This window comes from Taudactylus pleione, unplaced genomic scaffold (assembly GCF_031769625.1).
Source record: "Taudactylus pleione unplaced genomic scaffold, aTauple2 ptg000016l, whole genome shotgun sequence".
Classification (NCBI taxonomy): domain Eukaryota; kingdom Metazoa; phylum Chordata; class Amphibia; order Anura; family Myobatrachidae; genus Taudactylus; species Taudactylus pleione.
Window position 1 is genome coordinate 31,085,796 of NW_028284418.1, and position 11,562 is coordinate 31,097,357.

General features: G+C 44.5%; 1 protein-coding gene across 1 annotated transcript in view; it reads left to right on the forward strand.

Annotated features, from left to right (window-relative positions):
• Positions 1-11,562, forward strand: part of ZSWIM8 (zinc finger SWIM-type containing 8) — a 73,203-nt gene extending 61,641 nt beyond the window's left edge. Inside the window, exons 21-26 of the mRNA XM_088475527.1 lie at positions 251-724; positions 1,807-1,975; positions 2,498-2,671; positions 4,742-4,861; positions 6,371-6,549; positions 10,600-11,562. Of these exons, the coding sequence (XP_088331653.1) occupies positions 251-724; positions 1,807-1,975; positions 2,498-2,671; positions 4,742-4,861; positions 6,371-6,549; positions 10,600-10,803 (1,320 nt within the window). The 3' untranslated portion in view covers positions 10,804-11,562. The remainder of the gene's footprint in view (positions 1-250; positions 725-1,806; positions 1,976-2,497; positions 2,672-4,741; positions 4,862-6,370; positions 6,550-10,599) is intronic.

Below are 11,562 nucleotides of genomic sequence, written 5' to 3' on the forward strand. Positions count from 1 at the left end.
TTTCACTCAAATGTATGTAATGTATCTAGAAGAGCTACAAAGTATTGTACTCAACCACAATGCTAGGTTTCCTGATTTGTACACCAACATGTCACTTCAGTGCATTCTAGAAATCTACTAGGTTTTCCGTTTCAAGGTTAGACAGATAGGTGAGATGAAAGAATCCTTAGTGATATAAACAGACACAAAATGTTTATTTTAGGCTATATTAGGACACTAAAGTTAAAGAAATGTCTGGTTTTCCCCCTAGGACAACCTGATGCTGGAGAAAGCCTGTATGGCGGTTGAAGATGCGGCTAAGGGGGGAGGCGTTTACCCAGAGGTCTTGTTTGAAGTGGCTCATCAGTGGTACTGGCTGTATGAGCAGATGGTGGGGGGAACACCGGCACAGAGGGAAGGAGCTACCGGCTGCAGTGCAGGAGGAGCACGTTCCATTGTAGAAGCTGTGCGTGGACTTGCAGACAGCAGGATAATCCCAGATACCTCCACTGTGACTGTGGCAGCAGCAGTGACTGCTGCAACTGTGGTCCCGGTGATATCAGTCGGGTCAACGATTTACCAGCAGCATACTGCGTTGGCGCATGCTCATACCCAGGGACTACACCCGTATACTACCCTGCAGACGCATATACCTACTGTTTGTAATCCACAGTACATTGGGATCCCTCGCCAACAAATCCCACAACCAACTGTCTTCCCAGTTCCCGGAACTTTGTACACACAGGTAAACTATGCAGGGGATCGTGAGGGTCTAAATCCACCACAGGTCATCCGAGGAAGGCTGACCATCCTGGATAAAGAACTAGAAATAGGTTCTCTGTCTTCATGTGTTAAAAGCTAATTCTATGCTCCTTGGGCTGATTGAGAATGGTATGTTCATCCGAGGATGAACGCACATCTCTGATGTTTAGGGGTCGAGTCCTGCGATCTTGCTCGCAGATGCAGACCCCCCTAAGCTGCAGCATGGTTGACATGCTGCACCGTTTAGGGGGTGGAGCAGGGGCGTGCCTGGTCGCCGTTCCCGGAATCGGAGGCGTGACTCCTCCATTTTCTGGGAGGGACGAGGCCAGAGTCTGTGTCGCGGACGCATAGTCATTGCCTTTTGCGTGAGGCATCGGCGAGGCTGCAGAAAGCTTCAGCTCCTGCAGCCTGACCAAAGGAGCAACCAGCCTGGTGATCCCAGCCTGAGACGGCAGTTGCAGTGCTGGGATCGCAACTGCAACAAGGAGCTGTCTGACACCTTCTGCATTTGCATCTGAGATAGATGGATTTGCACAGCGGCTTATGTGCGGCTCTGCAAATCGTCCATCTCTGAATCAGGCCCATTGTTAGTGGCAAACGTTGGGTAAATAAAAATCCACAGACCAATTTAATGCTTGAAGGTTTATTACTATGAGCTTGTACACTTGCCAAGCTATCCTTTTCATGGCATGACAGCTGACTGTATTTGTCTGTCTTCCCTTCAGTCCAGCTTATTATGCAGGAGTTGTTTTTAAATTTTATAGGCTCTGTAACTGCTGATGTGACCATGCTAAAACATTCAGCTTGTCACACCAAGGCTGAATGTGCTGCCAAGCTCAAGCACAGAGCAAGGAAATCACCGTCCAATCTGGTCACACACGGAGATGGTCAATTTGGACAGATGGTTCATTCAAGACGATTGCATTGATTTTCTTAGAAGATTCCCAGCCATTACACCCATTTTGTAACAACTCTGTAATTTCAGCGTTTGAGGCCAAAATTGACTGAAATATTTGTGTTGGACTGTTGACCTAAAATGTCTTGATTTCTGTTTTTGCTTTGAAGGGTGTCCACCCAGCGTTCATTGGAGCCCAGTATCCTTACACCGTTACAACCCCGTCTATAGCAGCTACAGCCGTGTCCTTCCCAGGGGCTGCAGTTCCTTCAATGACCCAGATTGCTGTCCATCCTTACCATGCAGAGGCAGGACTGTCACTGTCCTCTAATGTAGCAAGTGAGTAAGCTCCTGTACACACTTCTCTTCACTGACATTCCCATTTCTCTGTCCAATGGGCCATTACCATCTATACACATGGAAAGGAATGTGGTAATGTTTGTGCAATTCTTTTACCACTAGGGGGTGCTGTAATCCCATGCTACAAAGAAATGTGGGTACAACAAATGTGATCCACTTGAGGGCAAAATAAAGTGATCAGTCGTTATGGAGCTGATCCCATTTTAATTGTAGGAGATAAAAAATGTCATCTTGCTAAATACATTGCAGTCGCCATATACTTTATTGAAATCTCTTCATTGCCGACCTCTTCTCTCTCCTTTGCTGGTAGGCAGATATAACTGAGGGGAAGAGGTATACATTTAGCAGCATTTCAGTTTTGGGGTTTTAATTTTTAAATAATGTGGCCTGTTTTCAGACCCCTTTTGTTATATAGCATCAGTGGATCTCATGAGGTTTACATGGATGGGGGAATAGGTGTAACAATGACCTCCTTGCAGTCTCTACCTTTCATGATTCCAGTAGGGAGCGTTCACACAGGAACAACGTTTCCAGCCATCCCAGGAACCACCCTGACAACACTAAGCACCCAGCCCGCTTCACTAGTCACAGGGGGATTCCCTGTGGAGGACGAACAGCACAGTCAGCCGGTCAGCCCACAGGGCCTGCACTACCTCCACTCAGCTTATCGAGTTGGTAAGTGAGCTCCGTTACTGGGGACTGTACTGGGCAGTGTCCCACAATGTATTCACCATTTATTACGTCTAGTGCTGTCATTTCCATAATAACATTGGTATAACATCAGTATATTGCAGCACAGACACTGCAGGCTATAAACCAGACCTGGCCAACCTGTGGCTCTCCAGCTTCTGTGAAACTACAAGTCCCAGCATGCTTTACCAGCTGATCGGCAGGAGGGTATTCTGGTACTTGTAGTTTCACAACAGCTGGAGAGCCACAGGTTGGCCAGGCCTGCTATAAACATTTAAGGTATCAAGTAATCTAAATCCATTTCCTTTTTAACTCCATTTGTATCTTAAAGTATTTCTAAAGTATTTCTAATTATATTTGAATACAATAAAAAGTATATTGTATTCTGGAACTGTACCTAACACGCTTAGCAGCGTTGTTAGCATTAGATGCTAAGAGGCACAGAAGGCATTAATCTGCAGACTAACACTTTATAGAAATCTCTGTGACTGTCATTTAGATGATCATGTCCTGGATTTAGCTTTTCTTTAACCTTCGCCCAGCCGCTGCTGTCATTATTCTGCGGCCATTATTCAGCGTACTGTTTATATGACAGTCGCACACTGCACCGACCATCTGTAGCTCCGCACCCCACTGCCAGTGACACCGAACATTGGTGCACAAACCTTTAGGTTCACTTTTTTGCTTGCAGATAGCATAACTTGTAATGAGTCCTGTACACAGAAGCATACGTTTACAGGACTAGCATAACTTGTAATGAGTCCTGTACACAGAAGCATACGTTTACAGGAATAGCATAACTTGTAATGAGTCCTGTACACAGAAGCATATGTTTACAGGACTAGCATAACTTGTAATGAGTCCTGTACACAGAAGCATATGTTTACAGGAATAGCATAACTTGTAATGAGTCCTGTACACAGAAGCATATGTTTACAGGAATAGCATAACTTGTAATGAGTCCTGTACACAGAAGCATATGTTTACAGGAATAGCTGTTCTCTTTAGATCCATTAACCACAATTGTTTTGATGTTCACAGGCAAATTAGCTGGCTCTTACCTGATGTAATACAGGTTGAGTCTCCCATATCCAAATATTCCGAAATACGGAATTTTTTTGACATGACTGAGATAATGAAACCTTTGATTTTTGATGGTTCAATGTGCACAAACTTTGTCTAAGGCACAAATTATTAAACATATTGTATAAAATTACCTTCAGGCTGTGTGTATAAGGTGTATATGAAACATAAATGAATTTCATTTCTGTACACAAACTTTGTTTGAACCACAAAATTATTGAATATATTGTATAAAATGACCTGCAGGCTGTATGTATAAGGTGTATATAACACATAAATGCATTCTGTGTGTATATTTAGGTCCTATTCCCAAAATATCTCATTATGGTATGAAATTATTCCAAAATATGGAATATTCCGTTATCCAAAATACCCCTGGTCCCAAGCATTTTGGATATGGGAGACTCAACCTGTATTGGTGTTGGGAATTAAGTTATTCTCATTAAGATCAGTTTATATATAATTTGTCTGTGTAGCTGTGTTTTAATGAAGTTGCACATCACATACTGTGGCCTATTGTTGTCTGATATAGCTCTAATCCGTATATATGTCAGCACTGCCTGAGACAAGGACCTTTCTATATATCACACACATTCTGCTTAGGATTTAGGGATTAACACAGTGTAAGTACTTAGTAACCCACAGTAGCCATTCAGACATTTCATGGTCCTACACTATCAGTATGGGTATGTCAGATCTGGTCTATAGCAAGGCTGCTAGTGTCGCCCTAACTTATACCAGCTAATTGTTAGATGGTTGCTATGGATTACTTCTCATTTATAAATTGTTAGCAGATAACCCCAAATGTTCGTTCATACAAGTAAATATTGTGCCACTCTCTATGATGAGTGTGCCAGTAGGGACATAATTGCATACAGCTGGATGTGCTGCTGTTCATTCCACACATTTCCTACTGTCTTTCTTCTTCAAACCACAACCATGCTACCAATGAGACCTGTCCTGTGTCCTCAGGGATGCTGGCTTTAGAGATGCTGGGTCGCAGAGCACACAATGACCACCCCAACAACTTCGCCCGAAGCCCCCCATACACAGAGGACGTCAAGTGGCTGCTGGGCTTAGCTGCCAAGCTAGGTAAGGCTGTGTTCTGATGATGAGGATGTGCCGCCAGTTGCAGTCTTGTTTGCAGCCGGAATATGTAATGGTGTTCTACACACAAGGAATGCTAAGCTCCTCCCATTGCTGTTTATGCACCTTCTGCTAAGTGACCTTTTCTGAGAACGCTTGTGGGTGATAACTGGTGGCTTGTCCATGGGAATTAAATTAGATTAAGGTGTACCCTTAGGCTGGGTACACACTAGAAAAGTGGTTACCAAACTTTTTTGAATCACGGTGCCCTAGAGTATAAGCATTGTTTTCACGGCACCCCTAAGCCAAAAGTTTGTTGTTGAGAATTCAGAAAAAAATGTAGTAAAGTGAAGTAAATTGTGCTGACCTGTCATCCTTATGTTCTGTTATGTGGTGGTGGACAGGTTTGTGCTTCTGTTTGTCCACATATGTATATTACATTGACCATAAATAGTTTGATTTGGTGCTGGACCACCAACCTGTGGCACCCCTGCAAGTGTCTCAAGGCACCCCAGGGTGTGCCACGGCACACAGTTTGCGAACCACTGCACTAGACGATATGTCATCCGATCTGGCGGATCGGAGTGACATTGGGCACATAGTCTAGTGTGTACCCACTATGTCGCTGATGTGCCCTCCCGCGGGTCATCAGCGACATCCTCCGTCTGCCCTACGTGCAGGGCAGATGGGGGATGTCGTGAGTGAGTGCCATGCTGCCGAATGAACCATGGCCCTTGCCGTCGCTGCCTGGATCGGCAAGTGTGTATGCACTTGCCGATGCCAGGTCCCATTGCTGCAGATGTTGGGCTGGGTACACACTGTCTATTGTGTACTCAGCCTTAGGGGCATATGTATCAAGCTGATTTTTACATGCATAATTTATGTATCAATCCTAAATACTAATAGCATAATGCAGGAGATTTCGCAGAAATCTCCGGTAAAGTGCTAATTAGCGCTGCAGATCGCCGTCCCCATTATTATTAATGGGGACTACAATCTGACCCCTATGTACTAAACTCCAAAAAACTAAGCTTTTCGGAGTTTAGCACCGGTAGTTTACACCATTGTATGTCTATGGGGGCTCCAGGGGCAGGAGAGACTCCCCCGCAGCCCCTGGCCGGCCCCGGAAGCTGACACTGTGCGCCTGTGCAGTGTCGGCTTCCCCAGGGGAAGTCTTTCACTTCTTTTGAAGACTTTTCCTAAATGCCGGGGATTTAACTCACGGGGACAGCGGTTACCACAACCGCTGTCCCTGCAAGTTCTCCGTAGTACATAGCCGGGATATTTTTATGTAAAATGAAAATATCCCCGGCGGTTGAAACAATAATCGCGGCAGTACCGCGATAATTAATACATAGACCCCTTAGTCTGTGATAATACCAATAGACATTAAAGGGTTAATCAAACACTTAATTTTCCCATCTCTGAATGTCCTGCTTATTTATGTCCCAGTCCTTTGAGTTGTGGCACAGAGAGAACATATTACAGACTTTGTTTTACTCCCCTCTTACATAGGTGTGAATTACGTACATCAGTTCTGTGTCGGAGCAGCCAAAGGTGTTCTGAGCCCATTTGTTCTGCAGGAGATAATTATGGAGGCACTTCAGCGGCTAAACCCAGCCCACATCCACAACCACCTGCGCACCCCCGCCTTTCACCAGCTGGTGCAGCGCTGTCAGCAGTCCTACATGCAGGTAACACTGTCCACCAATCCGTTGTTCCTGCAGCAGAGAGGGTCATGCTATTTTGAAGGAACAATATAATGAAAGGGGGCATATGGGATTTGCCTGGAAATGGCACTAATGATCCTTGCAGGTTGGAGGGGACACATGGGAGTAAATACTAGGATTTGTTTTGAAATCTCCGTTAATGGGAGGCAACATTGTAATTTCCCTACTATTCTGGCCGGAATCGGTATGATTTTGCGTCCAGCGGTTGGAATCCGGACAGCAGCTGCCCAACATGGGTGAATATTCTGATCGTCCCTAGGTAAGTATTTACTAACCTAACCCCCCCCCCCTAACCCTCCTTAGGGGTGCCTAACCCTAATTTCCCCTCTAAGTGCCTAAACCTAACCTCCCCCTTCCCTGCTGCCTAAACCTAAGTCCCACGGGGGGGGGCCTAACCCTAACCTCCCAGGGGGTGCCTAACCCTAAGCCCCCCTTGGGAGCCTTAAACCTAACCCCCCCCCCGCGCGGCTGTCCGCGCTCAGTGCCCGGCATCACTTCGATCGGGATGCCGGGCGTCGGTAAAATGACAGGTGTCTAGATTTAGATGCCTGTTATTTAACCCTCGCCGGGATAAAGTAGTCGGGAAGCCGGCTGTCGGGATTACGTCCGCCGGCTCCCCGACTGCATACTATTCTGGTCTGTGGAAGTGGTGTATGCTCTTTATTTGTAGTCTGGATGTTGCAGTTCTCCTCAGAATAAGCAGTATGGCATTTGACGACAACCTTTTTTTTTTTTTTTTTACCAAATTAAGATATATGATATTAGAAACAAAAAGATGCTTAACCCAACATTTAATCTGTTTATCCACGTAGCTAGGATTATACTGGCTATACCCGATCTTGCTCACTGAGGACCTCATTCAGAGTTGGACACAAATGTAATCGCCATATGAGTCTGGGAATAAAACAAAAGATTGCATTTTGTGGCCTATTCTGAGTTGGCACCATACACGAGATGCCACCAATGCGCCTCCCTCCCCATTGTAATGACAGCAGCAGATGCGCTGGGAGAACGGTAGGAGGTGTAGCTTCACTGTGAGTACAAAAAGATGCTAAGAATCACAGTACACAATGCATATGCATTACAGTAAATGGCTGGAGGATATGACATGCTAAGATGCAAATAGAATTAAGTTTTTTTTAGTGAACACCAATAAGCACACAGGAAACCGTCCCCTTCCCACAGTGGGCACTAGCTGTTGCGTAGCTACATTTGCATAAGACTGTCGCCGTTCTCATCAATTAGTAACTTGCACCAAGTTTGCGTACCCACAAGACAAGTTCCTCTTCCCTTGTTCTCGGGAATGCCGCTTGTCAGGGAAAGACGCCCATCACAAAAAAAATGCAACTTGTGGTTACATCCATCTCTGAATGAGTCCTCCTGAGTCTCATAACTTGTAAGCTCATATTTGCTGCTTTAAAGAACTGTCACATCATAGGCTTTTATGTGTGTTATCTAAAGTACATGATGTAACATAATTTTTTTATATGTACTCTTGTCCACATGGGAAACTGTGCCCTTCTCTGACTTTCCAGCCACCCCTTGCATGTCACCAGCCCCTGTTCTCTGCTCTTAGTAAAGAGCAGTTACGTGCATTAGCTGGCACCGAGGAGTCACAATTCTACCCAGCAAGGACTATCTCAAATGCTGATCGCTGTCCGGGACATCATTTCCTTGTACTGACGGATTTGTTCATAGCGTAATGCCGTCAGGGAACAACATAGGTTACAGACAAGGGAGAAAACTTTTTGTAGCACAATGGCATTCATAGTTTTTATTATTTGTTCTGTTGTGTTGTAGATCTGAGATACTGAGGGAAATACAAATAGTTGCTGTTTAAGTACAAACCATGTGTATATCTTTATGGGAGGGCTGTTCGTGCTTTCATACATTAAGTTCAATTCATTTTAGAACTTGGAGGCAGCAACATCTTTGAGGGGGGGATGTAATCAAGATCCCGGCGGTCACAATACCTGCTCCGGAACCCTGACGGTCATCACAATACCTGTTCCAGTATTCTGGCGGTCAGAATCCAGACGGTGAGGGTTTAAGGGCTAGGCTTAGGGCAAGTCACTAGGGGGAGGGTTAGTCTGCCAAAGGGGACAGTTAGGGTTAGGCCGCGGGAGGGGTGGGTAGGATCATCAACATGCTTCGGGAATTTTAACAGTCGGCATTCCAGAGCCGGCATTGTGACCATCAGGATTCTGACCACTGGAATATCGTACCCAACCCGTTTGAGGGAGATGAAAGAAAAACAATTGTAAATATCTGCAGTGTTTTCCAGTATGTATCTAAATCTGAAACTGTCCTTCTAAACATATATAATAAGAGCCTGCAAAGAGGGCTAGGGTTACAGGCTGCTGTATAATAATTAGTGGAGTGCACAGACACATGGGTGTTTATGCTGGTGGGTAAATGTTATAGCTGGTGTGCAATAATTATTTCTAGGTGGCGAACAATAGTTTGTATGGGTTTGTGGGGCAGGACTGTGTAGTGTACGTGATGCTCTATAATAAGTTGTATAATAGATAATATCTCCAGTAATCATTTGCTTAAAATTCTTAACATGAAAAGTGTATTGCCATAAACCCCCTAACAGCTTGCAGAATATTTTTAATCACAAAATAATAGCTTTCTTCTAACCTGTGTATACAGATGCCCAGGCTGGTGGGGAACATCAGCATTACTGTACAGATTGTTGTATGATTGGGGCACTAGTTACTTAAAATAAGCATTAAGGATAATAGCAACAATTTTCCCAAAACAATGACAGTTGTGCCCATAGATGATAATAAAGCAGTCTGTACCCATCCTCCCAGTGCAATAAAACATGGTCACCCCCACTTCCAGGTACTGTAGACCAGGTTTGCAGCATTTCCGGCTCCTGTGAGTAGCGCTCTATAAGATTGAGCTGTAACGGTGCCAGGAGCCCGGGAAAGCAGCGCACCGTCCTGCTGCCACAGCACAGCGTTCTAGGACACTGCATCCTGCTGCTACATGTAGTACACCGATACTGGGCAACTCTATTATTACACTGCATTGTTGCAGATACTCCTTGATTTATGCCCTATCGAATACAGCATTGTTTTATATTTAATTCACTTTCATGTCCAAGAGAGAGTAGTTTTGGTTTGAATTAGCAGAATCATTCCAGCTCAGGCAAACACCAGTGTGGTCATTGCCCTGCAGCAAAGGTCGTATTGGAGCTTACTACACTATCAGATATGTTAGTGTTTTATTTCCCCTTCTCAGCATAACGCTTCTCAGTTTTCTGGGAAATGGATCTGTTTAACCAATGTGTATAGTAAATCTGCCAGAAACAACAGTAGTGACCTTGTAAATTAGTCATTTAGGAGATTTTGTTTGTGATCATGTATTAGGGGTACGAGATGAAATGCGTTCTTTATATATGGAGATTCTTGCTGTATAGGTTTGTTTATACGTCACACTCAGATAATGTTTCTTGTGGCTGAATCTAGACTGTTAATGGTTGTTTCTTAGAGAATACTCCAATATTAGGTGCAGCCCAGCTGGTGCTTATACTGCAACCCAGGGAATGCACTGAGCAGCATTACAGTAATACAAGCTCAGGGCTGATGCAGACTGGGTACTACGCCAGTGATATCACTCTGCTCATGCTCCAGAAAGCGAGTGCATGTGCCGGACATGTCACGCTATGATGAGAGGTGGGACTGGGGAGGATAGGAGTGGTCATATGTAGGCAGAGTACAGTGAGTGCAGCTCGTGCAGGAACACACACAATACGCCTATTGGGAGGCAGGTGTAAATACACACGGATGATGAGGGCTTGCAGTAAATGAGGCACATATACTGCTGAGGTGGAGGTGAGTACGGATCTGCGTATGTGTGGCAATGCGCTATGTTTCTGTGCTGTATTTATAGTAATCAAATGACAAAGGTGGAGGAGTCAGATCTGCAATAAAATGCACTGACATGTAACATCTGATCTGTTTAGTGGATATCCTATGTGACTTAGCTTCTATTTTCTTTCAGTACATCCACCACCGCTTAATACACCTTAATCCAGCGGACTATGACGACTTTGTGAACGCCATCCGCAGTGCGAGGAGTGCGTTCTGCCTAACCCCTTTAGGAGCCATGCAGTTCAATGACATTCTGCAGAATCTGAAACGGAGTAAACAGACCAAGGAGCTGTGGCAGAGGGTGTCCCTGGAAATGGCCACATACTCACCTTGACCTCGGAAGAGACAGAGAGAAGCTGATTTTATTGGTGGTTGTTAGGCTTTCTGAACGTATAGCATACAACACAACTCCCATCTGTAGGACTATGGCCAAGCAGTGGTGGAACATTAGGGTGAGACCCAACTGAAGGCTCCAGGCAAGATGGTTACTTGACAATAGTGGAAAGTAAGAGCCAGCTCTGGGGTGTGTTCTGGGTGTAACCGCAGTGAAGAAACACATCGGTCTGCTTGCAACAATATGAACTATTTCTACAAGGTTGGATTTTTTTTTTAAACTATATATACTTTTTATTTTAGTCAATACATTACAAATCACAGGCTTTATGTGTCATTCCTTATATTCCAATACACTTACCCCACCCCCTATCCTGGCTTTGATGTTACTGGCTGGGACTCTTATGTTCCATAGCTGCTTTGTGTCTTCATCATGTGCCGTCTTCTGTAAAATATTTATTTTATTTTTGTGCACTTGCTCCTGTATGAATTCACACTTTACCTTGTGAGGCTTGTCCACATCACACACGTCATTAAATGCCCAAATTAAACCCACCCTTCTCCCAGCCAATATTACAGAAACCTCCTCTCTCATGGAAGACTGGTATGTATTTTTATTCCCTATGTAATTGGGTTAATGTTAATTACCAACAGGGACTTTCATCTGTGTCAACTGGAAGCAGAATTGTGTCCTTCAATTTCCCTTTCATGCTTTGCTGTCTTATTTTTGTTTCCTAATTAAAAAGAAAAACCTTCTTTA